Raw genomic sequence first — 17,108 nt, 5'->3', positions numbered from 1 at the left:
CCTTTACAAACTTCCGCAGAAGAAAGGATGCACCCGTTCATATTTCCGAAGGAAGAAAAAGGAAATGGTTATGTCATTTGAGTTTGAACTCCAGTAATAACATGAAGATTTCTTTTGCAGAGAGTCCACTCAAGGTTTATATGTATCAGAAATCTACCTACAGCTTCAAAATAAGCCCTTGGAAATCTAAATGACAAGCTTTGCTTCAGTCCTGGGCACAGGGATAAACAACACGGGCTTCTAAAGACAGCTCAGCAAGACACAGAACTGGAAGCAATGGTTTCATCCCAGATCTTAAAAATAGATGGTCCTGCCCATTTTGTTTCAGGTGTTAATGTGACAACTTAACTAGGTCTGAGCACGGTTTTGTTTTTACAGTTCACTTCTGCCTGCAAAATTGTTTCCAAAATCAGTTTAACTTGCAGGTGATGTGAAGACCTTGATTCAATACTGCAAAAGGTCACAAATTTTCCAGCAAAGCTATTTGAAGAGAAAGTGGCCATTTACCCAGGCCAGAGTTTTTGTGCTAAACTTTTGCCCAAGTGTCATGGGCAGCCTGCGACCAGCACCAGCCATGTCCCCCCTGCGAGACCCAGCACCCTCCGTGGTCCCTCCAGGCTCCCTCATTACCTGGAATATTAGGACCTACAGCTCTCATTGCAGTTATTCATCACAAGACTTTGAGGCTTGAATATATGGAGCCAGAATAAAAAAAACCAAAACAGCCCTGTGAGGCAAAGCTCACTATTGCTATAGGGAATTTACAGAAACATTAATTTCATAAGAAGCTGTGGGGTTCAGGAAACGACCTGGGTTTCAGGAAAAGCACAATATGCTCTGATGGGACTTTTGATACATTGCATGGGGTTTCGCGTGCTCTGACAAACATTCACACTTCTCTGTCATTTGTAATAAATTCTACCAGCTCCATCAGCAGAACTGGGACTAAATCTCCAAGCACCTTTCCAGGCTTGGCTTTCCCTATCCTAAATAAAAGTACATTCCCAGATCAAGGGAGAGCAGAGGAAATCTTTAATTTACAGGTGCACCTAACCAGGGCAGGTGATGGTCTAGCTCCATTTATAGCCTGTGCTGAAAGATACTATCAGATTTTTATGGGAATAGCCACATAAAGCATTAAAAAAAAAAAAAAAAGGAGGCCTAGAACATTAAATAGGTGGTGTCCTTTCAGTCTGAGGTCTGTTTAGGGGCTGTTAATGAAGGAGGAAGAAAGCCCTGACTGCACAAGAGCTGCTGAAGTTTAAAGACCTTTTAGCTTTGCGAAGGACACATAGCAAGGATTTTTTCTTCATCTCTTGCTTAGACAGAAAAGCCTGTAACTAAACCTGAAACCTCAGAGGTTTTTGTGTGCCTTGCTCCAGTCTCCTGCTGAGTATCTGCCCAGCTTCAGAGGTTATTCTTTCTACTGAGCATTCCTTATCAGTCCAGCAGAAAGCAAACACCAAGACAGACAGTGCTGCCCCAAGGATGAGTCCTCTCTTTTGGCCCGTCATTCGGACTCCTCCGGAGCAGACAGAAAACCTCCTTCTGATTGCAGCTGGGTAAGTATTGGGCTACACAGCCTGATTTTGAAAGCGCAGAGCACCTACAGCTCCTGAAAATCAATGAGGGCTGCAGGCGGTGTTGAAAACAAGTTACTAATAACTTTCAGCACATGACAGTATGTTCCAGCTTTTTGCCTGTTCCTATTTCTGTATTTCTCTTTCATTCCTACACTATTTAGAAATGGCTCCCATAGTCACCATATTTTTCCTCTTTTTGTTCTCTAAACGGCACATTACTTTTTCATAAGATGTAATTTCTCCTGCCACTGAGACTCATACTTTTCCTGATTGTCTCAATGTTTCTTTCTAATGTTTGGGACTTACTTTTATTTGTCATGAGTCTAATCTTCTCTCTGCCTTTACAATTAGTTTTACTGTACATCAAACATTGTTCACAAAGATTTCTTGTCTGAAATGCAAGAAAGACTATTACAGGTTAGAGGAGATGTTATCATTCAGCTAGATTCTGTGATTTTGGACAAAACGTGGTTGGAAGTCCAGAGATTCATTGCTTTATGTAAAGTGACTGTCCATGTTTTATGATGCTACTATTTGTATGTAACTGTTAAAGAAAGAAACTAGAGATAAGAAAGGCAAGTGCAAAAGGTTTAATCGATCTCATTTTATTATACTTCTACCTTCAGAGTCCCTTATTAAGGTTCCCAGCAGTCTGTATGAAGCTGCAGGTTTGGAACAGACTCCTTTTCTCAGCTGTATTTTGATACAGAGTAGAAGTAACACCATTTTTATTTCTAAAACTATGTTGTTTGGATGACTGTTGGATTCATACCTTTGCTCCCTAAGCAAAAAAGAGAAATCAGGCCACAGCTGCTGCAAGGCTGAATTTCCTCCTCACCCGAAGGCAATGTCCAAGACATTGCTTGTTCCAACGTACAAGGGAAGAAAAATAAATCGATAAATCACTTTCCAAAACTGTAACAGAGCTAACATCCGTTCTGGGGGAGAGAAGGTACCCGGGTGCAGGATGACAGACGTATCAAAGTGCTGCCTGGAGGGACTGACAGTCTGTATCGAAGTGAAGCTGGTGGTCAGCTTGCTCATCCCACCTACCAGTGACTCCCAGCAAGATGCTCCCAGTCAGCCACAGTGCGTGTCCAAGGTGGGAGAGCTCTGTCATCACAGCTACCCCCTCGAACAACCAGAAGCTAAGTCAGTAGTAAAGCAGCAATAATTATGCATACTGAAAAGCCTATTTAAGGAAAAAGGAAGAGAATCGTGACGAGATCTGTCTGCAGTGGGATATTTTTGTTAAACATGCAGTTTATTCAAGGCAAATAAGCTGTGCTGAAGCCTAGAAGCGGACTTTGAATGGGAAGAACCTGCCTAGCAATCCACTTTGTGCACACTTAAAACAGAAGATAGGGGAGCACAGGCTCACATTTACGGTGGGAGCACATGGAGGATTTTCCTCAGCTTTCCAAAGTCCTTAGCGAATGTTCATCAAGCTGATATGAACTAGCACTGTACCAAAGGACGCAATCCAGGTCTTCTTCCCACTCCTAGTTATTTGTTCTCACCTTGTGCCATTTCCTCCCTTGGGACAGCAAATGTCCATGTGGCTGCATGGTCAATTAAATCTGAGTAAAAACTAATCCAGGAAAGAAAACAAGAACATTCATTGGCTCCCTGCTGTAGTTCGTGGTGGGGCCACATAAATGGCTGTGCTGGCAGATGGGAGAAGGAAGATAGGAAGAATAAGACTTTCTTTTTTAGCAGTGGAGTTGGCTTTAACTGGTCATAAAACAGCACTGTTGCTACTCTCAGAATAAACCCATTCATTTCAGAGTCTCAAGAAAAATAGGAAGTTATTTAAATGATATGGAGATTACACAGTGGCAGAACAGAACTGTAGTCATGATCTGGGAAAAGTGTAGTCATGATCTGTGGAGGAACTGAGGACCAACCAGCAGCCACTGCGCACTCCCTGAGCTGAAGGAGTTCTGCCTGTCAGACACCAGCTCTGGAACTGACTTGCTCTAAACTGGTGATGACTGGACCAAGTCAAAAATCAGATCTGAGGGTTTTGGGCGTTTGATTTGAAAACAAAAAATGCTGTAAGAGAAAAAGAATATCTTTGCTGTCTTGCCTGGAGCCATAATCCAAGATAGCAGGCTGTCCTTCAACCCACCCAATGGCAGAAGAAAGTTGTGTAATGTCATTCACCACTAAGCCCATCAAATACTTTATCTCCTCCCAGCATATCATCCATGAAAAGTGATTTTTTTTTTCTTTTTCAAGCAAAAGATAAATCAGTTGGAAATTCTGTCACAGGCCTTTTGCGCCTTCACAGGAAACCGCAGTTAGCCAGCAAATGTGGTGATGAAAGGATGTGCGATCCTGTCATCTGTGACATGAGAGATTGCTAGAAGTTGGAGATGTTACAGAGTTTGAGAAAGCCACCACTGCAGCTGGGGAAGAAGAGCATCAAAAAGCAACAGGAGATATCAGAGGTGATATCAGCTGGGTTACTGCAAAGCTGCAGCTTTTGAAAAAGCAGCAGTTGTCTGCTGAGCTTTTAACAGACTTCCCAAACCACCTGGAAATGACTAGATTTTCAAGTGAGAATCAAAATGTTAGTAGCTGGACTTAGCCTGGACATAGTCTTAAGCAACCAAATGTGGAATATTCCACTAAGAATGCTGCCTGTGGCAGGTGTGATGTATACATGAGCTAGAAGCACAAGAGTTACATTATCTTCATGGGACATACTGTGCTAATGAGACTTTAACCAGTCTGTTAGACATCAGTTATGACTCCAAAACACCTCAACCTTCTGTGCATTCAACATGAAGGTGCGTGCCACAGATTTTTCCAAGTAAATGTATAGGTGCACTTGTGGCATGTACCGAGTTCTGCCAGATGACAAGAAGCTATGTCCACGTTTGTAAGAGGTCTCTACAAGCCATCACAACAATGAAAAAGGGCTCTTACAATAAGACCAAGCAAGACTTGGAACTACTGCTAAGCTGAACTTTTGAAGAACCCCAATAAAGTCATGCTCCACCTATGAAAGTAAAACCAGTCTACAAATTCCCAAGTCCACAAATTCTGCTCAATAAACTAAAAGAATTAAAACTACTACCACAACTTAGTTCATTAAAATACTTCAGGATTCTCACTCCTGCCAGCTTGTTGAGTTCCACTTCCTTTCGTATTCCATGATGTCTAATGCAAAGCTATCTAGAAATGAATGTTTTTACAGTGAAATCTCAGAGCTCAACAGGGACTATAAAATGGGGGTCAACAGTTAGGCAAATACTGTTAGGTGCTGATGCATTCACATATTTCAGTACTCATGCGAGATTTGACTATATTGATAAGTCTCTTAGGAACTGTCAGTCAAGATATGGCAATTCAGATGCCTACCCTTTGTTATGGTCTCTGTGCATGAGATATTTTTAACATTGAAGGCTAAGAAGAAACAGTTTGCTGTTCTCCTGTGAACATATCATGAACCTGAGCAAAGCTGACTTCAAAAAAAAGACATTTCTAAAGCCTGCAGACTATTATTTTGAATGGTGTTCAAGGTGTTGCCTTGAAGGCTGGAAGCCCTTCTGCATCAGAAACAGAACAGTGGTAGCATAAGACTTATATTTTATGCACTGCATGCACAACCCAAAGTCAACAAAGACATGTACAAATAGAAAAATAAATGTTATGAATCATCAGAACATGTGAGTGCTTTTGATATTTTACCACAGGCCTCACTATATCAACTGAAATCAATGACAAACCATTGGTACCAACCAGTCATTGAAACATTTCAGCTTCATCTCTTTGTGTTTGCAAAGCATTTGAGATTCATATGACATCGTCTTTTGGTCTTCCACACATTTGCAGAGGAACTCATTACGGCAAGGAGCTGGTCAAGCTCACAGGCAACTAAAAACTGGTTGTAGAAAGGGCTACATTATACATGAAAGTCACTACTGGACATAGACCAATGCTGAGCGCAATACTCCTGTAATACTTCCTTAGAGAACATCTGCTTGTGTTTCTCCTATTACTAGTTGTAGGAAAAAAAAAACAAATCTTAGCAGAGACTGTACCTCTAAAGCCAAATTTATTTTCAAGCTGTGAAATCTGACTTTTGCAGTAGAGCAGAGGCTTAGTAATCGCACATACACGCCGTGTACTCCGCGGGTGCCAAGTCACAGGCTTCTGTTTTATGGAGCCAGTAAAGAGTGAGAATGTTTTGGGGCATGTTTTTGCTCAGCTTTGCAAACTGTATCTTGTCACCTGCCTGACTTAATGATAACAGAATAAACTCAAATATTACAGCATCCAAAGCACTGCAATCAGTGTTTTTAAGAAACAATTACCTCCGAGCAAGTACGGGTGTTTTAGGTCACCATTGCAACGTCTCTCCCCGTTGAGGCTTAAATGTCAGATGACAGTGTTAAACCCCAGTGCTAGCACATCCAAGCCAGGTTGACAACTTTGTACATGCACTAACTTATCAAATCCAGCTTAAATTAAATCTGGGTTGAAATTGAAGAAACTGGTTCTCTTTGACAAGCATAAACCTACTATTTACCTATCAGAAGCAGATGCTAGTATATTTTTAAATATTCCATAGCTGTCTGTTGTTATTTCTACAACATATAAGCAGAAACTCTATTTAGGAAACATGTAGCATCTCTGGAATTTTTAGCAGAATGCATCTCTCCTGCTTTCCTGTGAAAACATCACCCATTTTTGCCTGCTAACTATAGTCCAGAATGTAATGGAGATGTTTGGCAAAAATATCTCCTACTGCCACAGTATCCCACTGAGCAGACATGTTATTTTTTGATTCTGCTATGCTTACTTCCACAAGATCTGATGAGAGCTAAAATGCTATTAATGCACTTAATGACATGTTCTTAGCAATAAATTCAGTCAAATATAGCAAGATGGAATGAATGAGTCTAGGACAGACTAGTGAGACCAGAGACAAGTGATTCTGAACAGCTGCTGGCATGAAATTCAGTATTTGCAACACTGCACGACTTCACATTTCGGTAGTGCAGCAGTACGAGGACTGGAAGACTCATCATTGGTCAGTACAACAAAAAAACTTTCTACCATTTCCGCTCTTTGATTCGTGCGTCTCCCAGGAGCTCACGAAGGATTATGTCTATTAAAACATTACCTTGGCTGAGGCAATATATGCTTTTGTCTTAGAATGTGCACAAACTAAACAGCTATTTGGCGTGTGCCCTCATCACGTCCTCCACCCACTCGGTGGTTTGTATGTTCCTGTTTTATGCAGTGCTGTCATATTAAAATTACAGAAAGTAAACTACAACAGCTATTAAAAGTTTTACCTTCTAAATATATGTAAGGCATAGCCCTTACAGTGAACTCCTTTCCTGTTCCTACTGTGTTAACATGAAATTTAAAAGTGGCACACACACTAGAAAACCCTTGGTCCTGTTCTCTGCCAGCCCTTTCCCATCTCCCCAAACAGTTCCATCATCACATACTGAGATAACAAAGGAGCTACCTGACCTCTACATTAATACTTCTGCTGATGGTGCTCTTACTGTCTTATCCTGTATTTTAACAGTCAGCTTCAGTGACAGCAAGAATTTCATGTTTGTTTAGATCTGATCTAAACATCATGCTCATTAAAAACATTTTGCATGCAAACCAATAAATTAAATAAATGACAAGACTGCCGAAGAGCAGTTTTCCTGCTTTAAATCTAAGAAGAAAAGACTTAGGGAAGATATGTAACATCCCTCCAAGCAGAAAAGACTGATGTACAGAGGAATAGAATAAACTCCTTTTGATATCCAGTGAAAACAGGACAAAAACGGACTCCAACTGCAGCGAGAGGGACTGAGGCCAGACACTGAGAAGAAGGTGTCCCCCATCAAGGCTGGAGTGAAGGATCTAGGGATGTTACAGCATCTCATCGGAGTCCTTGGATCTAAAGAACACTGCTCAGGAACACCTATGGCAGATCTACCTTCTGTAAGTGCTGTTGCTGTGGAAATCAGTCCATTGCACCTGTGTTTGCTGCCTTAGTTGATATAACCTCTCTTTCTATCCTGCATCCACTTCTTCAAATCCACCTGCATTCACTGTGTCTGTGTACCTGGATACTCAATTCCCCTTGTCACTGTTAACTTCCTTACATCTCATTATTCTGCCTGAGTGATTTTCAATATGTGCACATTATCTGCTCGATGTTTGTTCAGCTAATTACCTCCTCTCTTCTCCCTTCCTTATTAACGTTCATTGATGGTAGTCTGATTCCCTTTGTTCTAACATGGAAACCAATCCATTAGCAGCCTGTTTTCCCCTTACAAGTTCCCTGTGTCTAATAAAACTCAACCCTTCCCTTTCACTTACTCTTTTAGAGGCTTTATTTCTCCCCACCAAACCCACTAGTGCGGGTGGAAACAAACACCTTGGGAAGTGACTGCTATCACACTCAGGATGAAGGATGCTCCCAGTAATCCTTTGTGATCTAATGAGGAGTGGTGGGCACACACGTGTGGACATAGTATGGGCTCAGAAAGCCACAGACAAATCGCATTATACTCTGACAGATGGGTAAATGATTTTCTGATAAGGTGACAAACAGACCCAGGTACAAAGTGCTGAAAACACTTGCTTTACAAAAGGAACATAATAAAATTTCAAAGGAAAATCACATTTTGGGAGTTCAGCAGCTGCAGCAGGAAATTTTTTGAGTTGGTTGAGTGTGCCCACCAGAAGGGTTTACCCTTTCATAGAATCATAGAATCATAGAATCATCAAGGTTGGAAAAGACCTCTAAGATCATCAAGTCCAACTGTCAACCCAACACTACCATGCCCACTACACCATGTCCCTAAGGGCCTCATCTACACATCTTTTAAATACCTCCAGGGGTGGGGACTCAACCACTTCCCTGGGCAGCCTCTTCCAAGGCCTGACCACTCTTTCAGTAAAGAAATCTTTCCTAATGTCCAACCTAAACCTCCCTTGGCGCAACTTGAGGTCACTTCCCCTCGTCCTATCACTTGTTACTTGGGAGAAGAGACCAACACCCACCTCACTACAACCTCCTTTCAGGTAGTTGTAGAGCGCGATGAGGTCTCCCCTCAGCCTCCTCTTCTCCAGGCTAAACAACCCCAGTTCCCTCAGCCGCTCATCATCAGACTTGTGCTCCAGGCCCTTCACCAGCTTCATTGCCCTTCTCTGGACATGCTCCAGCACCTCCATGTCCTTCTTGTAGTGAGGGGCCCAAAACTGAACACAGGATTCGAGGTGCGGCCTCACCAGTGCCGAGTACAGGGGCACGATCACCTCCCTGCTCCTGCTGGCCACACTATTTCTCATACAAGCCAGGATGCCGTTGGCCTTCTTGGCCACCTGAGCACACTGCCGGCTCATGTTCAGCCGGCTGTCAACCAGCACCCCCAGGTCCTTTTCCTCTGGGCAGCTTTCCAGCCACTCTTCCCCAAGCCTGTAGCGTTGCCTGGGGTTGTTGTGGCCGAAGTGCAGGACCCGGCACTTGGCCTTGTTGAACCTCATACAGTTGGCCTCAGCCCATTGATCCAGCCTGTCCAGGTCCCTCTGTAGAGCCTTCCTACCCTCGAGCAGATCAACACTCCCGCCCAACTTGGTGTCGTCTTTATTCTACCCCAGTCATGTGTATGATCACATAAGATTTTCAGGCAAAAAGACCCAGCCCCTTCAGTCTGCACAGTTTACAGTCAACATCCACCATGACTTTCATTTGTATTGGGATTACACTATCCATACCCCCTTCTATTCAGGCTGCAAAAAAAGCAGTCACACCTAGATATTGTTGGGCAATGTCAACTGGTTTATGCCTCTTGTGCTAGTCACTCTTTAAGAAACATACATAAGCCCTGAACATTATGCTAGCACTTTTTTCTTGCAAATGGAGGTCACAGAGAGCAATAAAGGAGCCTCACAACACCACCTACAAGGCCTGTTTTTTTTCAGGCAACTTATTGTCACTTCTTCTCCCCTGGGATCCAGTGACAGGACGAGTGGGAATGGATCAAAGCTGAGCCAGGGGAGGTTTAGACTGGACATTAGGAAGCATTTCTTTACCGAGAGGGTGGTCAAACACTGGAACAGGCTTCCTAGAGAGGTGACCAATGCCCCATGTCAGTGTTTAAGAGGCATTTGGACAATGCCCTTAATAACACGCTTTAGCTTTTGGTCAGCCCTGAAGTGGTCAGGCAATTGGACTAGATGATCGTTGTAGGTCCCTTCCAACTGAAACATTCTATTCTATTCTATTCTATTCTATTCTATTCTGTTCTGTTCTGTTCTGTTCTGTTCTACCTGACAGTAAGACAAGTTGCTGGCCTGCAGACCTGGTCATTGTAACACTGCAATGTGTTACAGCATTACACAGGGAGTCATCTGTTGTCTTTCAAGTTCAGACCTGGGAGCTAGAGCAGTGTCTCATGATTTTGACCCAAAGAACTCACAGTAACCACAACACACACTGTAAAAAAGCAGCAAAACCAGATAACTTTCATGTAGTCACCAAGAACGAGAGAGTGATTTATCAGTGATGGAAGGAGAAAGGGATATGTGATTGCTGTTCCTGTTAAAGAGCTGGGAGATACCAGCTGTAATGCCATTACAGTCTTCTTCAGGGTGCTGGAAATTCGAAGTTCATTTATTCAGTGTGAATTTCATACACTGTTCTCCATTAAAATTCATTCAAAACATCACCAAAGTTTATGTGGTTTATAGCCAGAGCACTAGTGAACACCAGTTGTCAGTAGAGGTGGGATGCTGAAAGGCAGAAAAGCACAAGAATCCTTTTGCAGCATCCATAGCACTCTTTACACACACCAATGCCAGAAAATAAAGGAAAATAAACCAAATTCTGAGTATAAATAAGATGTCACCCTTCATATTCAGTAGACCAAAATATTACGAAATAACTGAACTATATCAGAACCAAAAGGGAGTTCACTTTTTGGTCTGTAATTGACCACTAGAAGCTGACCTATAGTTAATGCTGACTTGGGCAGAAGAACCCAGAAGTGATCACTTCATCACTCTCCAGGTAGTAAAATGACTTCTTACAGAGTGGAACAGGGTGGAAGACACTAAAATAAAGAATTATCTGCATAGAATTATAAGCATGAAAGAAAGCAATCACAGCTTTTCATACCTATATGCTAACTGAACCTATTATAATTATAATTCTAATTGTGTAGAAGAACTGGGAGCGCTACTTACTTTCACAGAGACGTCTTCTCAGCTTCCCCCGAATTTTATCGATGGCGTTGTAATCGGAGACATGAAACACGTGAGCAGACTTGGGTTCTGAAGCAATCTCATCGAGTTCCTCTTTTAAAGCTTCACCAACACCCACGGCAAAGATCCTAATCCCAGCGTGATGGGCTGCAGTGGCTGCATCCAAGACATAATCCTGGCTCCTTCCATCAGTCAGAAGGATAGCCACTTTTTTAACAGTTTGATCACTAAGTCTCCCACCAGCTTCTTTGGAAAAACTGTAGGTGTTGATGTACCTGAGAGCATCTCCAGTGTTTGTATTACCCCCATAATACTTAATTTTTCGTGCAGCCTCTTTGATTTCCTCACGGGTTTTGTACTTTCCCAGGTCAAACTCTGTGGTTGGACGATCACTGTATCGCACCACACCCACACGGGTTTTGTCTGGGCCGATCTCAAAAGTTTCCACCAAATTAGACACCCACTGCCGAACTTTCTCAAAATCTTCTTTTCCGACGCTGGAGGAGGCATCCAAGATGAAGACAAGGTCATAGTGAACATTCTTGCAGCCTGCAAGAGTGGCAGAAAATATCGCTAAGGGAAGCTGAAAGATGAGTATCAGACATACTAAATATTCCCTAGGCATAGCTCTCTAGTGAGCAATTTGGAGGAGGCAGCAAACACTCTCCCTATCCTGCAGAGAAAGTGCAGATTCTCAGCCTTTCTTCTGTGTCATTCACCTCATCTGTTTCAGGACATCTACGGTAGATCAGCACACACTTCGCTTTGAAATGCAAACCCTTTCTCTTGCCTGCACTACTAACTGCCTTTGCTCAATCTTTCACCTACACCATCTGCATGCATATGAAGCTATTTTTCTCAAACTTCATTGCAATGCCTTTGCTCAGGCAATGCTCTAAAATGACCTTGGCAGATCAAGAGACCTGCCCTGACCTTGCCTATGCCAATCCTGACCTTGAGTAGTGAAGCTTTCATGTTTCCTCTTGCATTAACATTATGATTTATTTATGCTTAGCTAGAAGCAGTTCTTTTGCTCAGCATGATATCTTGGTGAAACAAGTTTATAACAAGATTATTTTGATTTTCAGGCTCTTTGCCATTGACTATTGACTAAAGGATGACTCACTGAATACTGGGATGGCTTCCTTGACAACAAAGGGCAGTTGCTTTGTAAGGGAAAAGTTCACTTATCCCCACAACCACCCTTTTGGCTCCAGCCACGATATTTGTAATCTGAGGCCTGTGTAATCCAAAAGGCAAATGTATTTTAATTACAGCTTGCTTGCCCTATGAAGCCAGGCTGGTCATATATTTGTCAGCCACTTGCCAAGAAAGTACATCTCCCAGGAGATGTTTTCTAGCTCTTTCTGAATATATGAAGCCAAGAGGCAGTATATTCATAAATGTCCCACAGATGCCAAAGATTTATCAATATAATGCCCCAACTGGACAAAATGTATATATACATATGTTTATTTAATTCACTATTACAGACCATAGTCCCTAAAAAATTATGCGTTTTAAGATTGAAAGCTATTCTACAAAGTCAATTTATCTATGGTCACAACCAACAACCATTTTTTCTCCAGTAATTCTTGTCTCACATCATCTCACAAAGTACAACTGCTTGTTTGAACCAATGGTAAAAAGCTAATTTGACCAATCTTGTGGAGAACAAAGCACAAGTGATACAAGACAGAGAGCTGGTCCGTACCAGTGCCTGTGCCACTTTATTCCTCTCAGAGTAACAGGGCTCTTCCGTGTCCCACTGAACTGGAGATGTTATATCTATCCCCTAAACTCTTGGCAATTGCCTTTAAACCCTGCTGCTTTACCAGGATCTGAGCTGGTAGCCCACGTCTACCCACACCCACTGAGAGCAGATCTGTTCTATTGACTCCCGTTTCACTGGAGGACCCTGATTCCCCCAACTGTTCCCACTACAACCGTGTTAATAACCTCCTCTGGGCTATGACCTGGACTGACCAAACTACCTCCCTTGGTCAGAAAGTCTGAGAGTATTTGTGAGAATACATAACTCCAGGGTATGCCCACCAAGGACAGTTTAGGTCTCCATACATTAAAAAGTGGCATTCCCATGTACAGTTTGCATGTTTTCACATCAGACTAGTTCCAGCCAGGTCCCAGCAACTAAATGTCCGTCAGTGACTAAGACCTTGGACCTGCCTCACCTATGTGGCCTTGCCTGGAGAATGGCTGACCCTGACTGCTGTCTTTAGACCTGATCCAGACCTTGACTTCCTGACTTATGTTTCTGGCTTGATCTTGGACCTGCTTCATCACTATGAGCTTGTCTGGGAATTTGGATTGTTCATTGAGCCTGGCTGCCATCCCCCAGCCGTCCCTGCTCCCTGGCTGGGGGTGGTAGGACAGGCTGTGGCTGGTGACACCCTGTCCTTCCAGCCCAGGGAGACCTCCAGCTCCTGACTCCCCATCCATTAGGAAGTAGTCTGTCCTTGCTGCACTCCTGACCAGAGCTAAAGCACTGATGTATGTACACCCAATGTGGATGTTAGCTGAGGACTAGGATGTTTTCCCCTGGAACAGACCAAAGAGTATGGAGGTATCACACACAGTTCATCCAGTCAAGCACTTGCTCGACAGCCAGCTCAGTGAACAGAAATATGAATCATGCTACCCAAAGGTGGGGAGAATGATACTGTTGCCATATTTCCTCACTGAATTCCAACATTTGAGCCTACAAGAAGGTCACAAAGTCTTCTCCCACACCCAAATTTGACCTTACGGTTCATAAATTAGCTCTGGTGCTTTTTTGCTTCCCAGGTAACAAGCGATAGAACGAGAGGAAATGGCCTCAAGTTGCGCCAAGGGAGGTTTAGATTGGACATTAGGAGAAATTTCTTTACTGAAAGAGTGGTCAGGCCTTGGAACAGGCTGCCCAGGGAAGTGGTTGAGTCCCCATCCCTGGAAGTATTTAAAAGACGTGTAGATGAGGCGCTTAGGGACATGGTTTAGTGGGCATGGTGGTGTTGGGTTGACGGTTGGACTCGATGATCTTAGAGGTCTTTTCCAACCTTTATGATTCTATGATCATCCTGGCGCTGTGCACCTGCCCTGAAGAGGACAGGAATCCCAGAACAGCCCACTGCACAGGAAAGGGGAGTGTGGGTGGCTCAACCACATGAAGAGGACTTGCCTTCAGATAAGAGTAAAAGCATTATAGGTAGGCATTATAATGCTTTAGGGCAATGCTCATGGTATTGCACGATGGCCGTGAGAGTGGTTGAGTATACACCCGGTGTTTTGTGAGTGACGATGAAAAATGAGCATCATCTGTTCCTGTGTTAATTTCCATAGCAGGATACATCCCAGAGACCTGACCCAGCCGCTGCTGTTCCTTCGGTGTCTACAGGAACAACCTATGGACATGGGATTGGGATCACATTGGGAACAACCCATCCACATGTGATCACATTGGAAACAACCTGTCCACATCGGATCATGTTCTATGATGGCATTTTGTGAGTGAGGGAACACTTGTCCCTAACCACAGAGCAAGAAAGGTCTGGCTGGAAACACACAGTAACTCTCTCACAGGTAATCAGAGTGTGGAGATGATTGAATATATAATTTTATATTATCAGTGTAAGTTACACGACATCTGTGTATATCGGCTCGACTGCCAAGTGCAGTTCTGCTTGATTTTTGCAGAATATGAAGGATATAATATATAACAGTAAAGGGTAAGCAAGAAATCTCCACTCTGCCCCCCCAATTCATTATTATATCAATCTATTCTGTCTAAAAGAACATTAATTAAGTGAGACTAACCAGAGAATATAAAGGTTTAAGTATGAAACCCACAAGGTACAGACCTTCCTGTTGCTTATTTTAACGACTCTCAGCAGGTGAGATGACAGCAATTAAAAACCAAACAGAACAGACAGAATGAATCCTGTTGGTGTTCAAGGGCAATGAGCCTTAAAACAAGGGGGGTTTAAGGTTTAAAAAGTGACGCCTATTCAGGCAGTATGCAGGGATGAAAAAGATGGTCTTTCAGGATCATTTTCTCAGAGTCAGTGATTCTTTGCTTACAGACCTGATGGCAGTGAGATGGAATGCTGCAGAAAAGCTTTTAGTAAATATTAATCTGCATTTTTAACACAGTAATGTCCACTGCTGGACAAAATTGATTGTTTTCCAAGAATGCTATAATAATATTGTTTACTGGCAGAAACGGTTCACGTTAAGGGAATATGGGAGATAATTCATAGAAAGTGAACCTTCAGTTTTGTAATTACAGGAAAACTCTCTGGAAGCATAATTCCAGGAGTTGTATTCACCCAGTCAGACACTCAGTCAACTGTTTTGCAATATTACCATTAAAAATAGTTCACAAACAAGCCATAAGCCCAAAATTATTTAAAATAATCACAGAATGAACATATAAATGGTACCACCATATCCTTCCTGTGACTGATCCACAGGCAGAAAAAAAGATGAGATTTCACTTTGTTTTGTTACTAAGTGCTTATTCCTATTAAACTTCACCCAAAAATCCTTATATAGATCACATAACAAAACTGTAAAGCAGCTAAATCTTCATTCGAGGTCAGGTTGGACGGGGCTCTGAGCAACCTGATCTAGTTGAAGATGTCCCTGCCCACAGCAGGGGGGTTGGACTAGATGACCTTTAAAGGTCCCTTCCAACCCAACTATTCTATGATTCTATTCTATGATTCTATGATTCTATTCCTTAGACTGAGAGAATGTCTAAAAAATCCTTTTCTTTCTTATAAATTACCCACGGCTGCAGAATAGCATCTTTCCTAGAAAAAGAGACAGAAAGCCTCCATCTCAAAGTACCTTTGGGCTTTTATAGCAATAAACTGCTTGGGTATACAGCTGTTTTCTGTCCCTGAGGTATAGCATCATTCACAGCCAGATAACTCATCTCTTCCTACTCCCCCCGAAAAAACGTGTCCTTGTCAAGACTGCCTGTAGGAACAGTCCCTCAGCCGCACCATCCTCTAATGCATTCAGTGGCATTTGGGAGAGAGAGCTCATCAGCGCAGACCGAAAGCCATGCCAGGGACCATGCTAGCAACTAGACAGTATGAACCAAGAGAGGGTATGAACAGTGCCCTGGGCCTGTTTAGCTCACTAGGAAAGTCCCAGCCAGACAGAAGATTCACCAGAGCTAATCTGAAACCCCCCGAAGGCCATGGAAGAACTGATCTCCATGCCAGTGTGGGGTAGATGAAGCATATCCAGAGTAAACTGCATGCTGCTCCCCTTGCTCTGGGTAGCTGAGCTAATCTTTCTGAGCCTGCAGCAGAACCAGAGACCTTAGGTAAATCATAACCTTGATCCCAGAGCTATCTCCATTCCTAAGGTCTATTTTATGTCTTTTCAGCAGTAAATGTCTTGCTTGGGTTTTATATTGTTTTCCTCCTAGCAGCGATAGCTTCTCAGCCACGTAAAAGCCGTAGCAGCTACTTAGCATGAGGCAGTAAGTCGAACGGCGCGTACCTGCTCTTTGTGCCTCAATTCTCTCCCCGCTGAACACGAATGTGAGAAGAACCAGGAGATGGGGCACGCGGCAGCTTCCCGTAATGGACATATCTCCTGTCTCACATCAGCTTGTCTTTTCGCCGTGGTGAGAATCTTGCTAGAAATCCAATCTGTAGCCTAAAATAAAAAGCAAGTGTTATCTCATAGAAACACAAACAGAAGTAATGGTGCAAGTCATGGGAGCAACGTTTTGGGGAGTTGTCCCTTCTGCCTGTCATTTTGTTTGACTAGACACAAACTGCTCAGACAAAGAGGCAGGAGTTCACCTACTTTTCAAAAGCTATGGCCTTTCACTGGCTCTATTCAGTGTGCAGCAGCCTGAATGGAAAAAGGACAGAGATTACCAGATTATTATACTTTAATTGAGCCCACTGCCAACTACACAATCAACGCACTGGAGTGGAAATGATTCCTGACCTGGCCCTCCCACGCATTCATCATTAGGAGATACACAACGCAGAGCCGAGATAGGAACCACCGCAAATATCACACAACTGGTTGCCACTTCACCCATTGCTGCTTTCAGTTCCCGAGTCTCAGAAATGACGAACGCTAAAAATACATGGCTGTTTTCATTACATATTTGTTGCTATTGGTCCTTCTCTATAGGATTAAACTCAGCAGCTTCAAAACACATCTTTCCACTGTTTAGTTTAAAGGAGTGCGGAAGCTCAGGTGGATGATCTTCAGTTTAAGGTCGTTGGTTTGAGTTTACCTTGACTGAAGCCACTGAAG

General features: G+C 42.9%; 1 protein-coding gene across 1 annotated transcript in view; it reads right to left on the bottom strand.

Annotated features, from left to right (window-relative positions):
- COL22A1 (collagen type XXII alpha 1 chain) overlaps positions 1 to 16,490 on the bottom strand; it is a 213,554-nt gene extending 197,064 nt beyond the window's left edge. The window contains exons 1-2 of the mRNA XM_075141117.1: positions 16,332 to 16,490; positions 10,800 to 11,366 (exon numbers count right to left, since the gene is read on the bottom strand). Of these exons, the coding sequence (XP_074997218.1) occupies positions 10,800 to 11,366; positions 16,332 to 16,422 (658 nt within the window). The 5' untranslated portion in view covers positions 16,423 to 16,490. The remainder of the gene's footprint in view (positions 1 to 10,799; positions 11,367 to 16,331) is intronic.
- Between the last annotated feature and the right edge of the window lie 618 nt (positions 16,491 to 17,108).

The sequence above is a fragment of the Calonectris borealis genome, chromosome 2, assembly GCF_964195595.1.
Source record: "Calonectris borealis chromosome 2, bCalBor7.hap1.2, whole genome shotgun sequence".
Lineage (NCBI taxonomy): Eukaryota > Metazoa > Chordata > Aves > Procellariiformes > Procellariidae > Calonectris > Calonectris borealis.
Note: the sequence above shows the minus strand (reverse complement) of the source record. Positions and strands in the feature narration are given on the sequence as shown.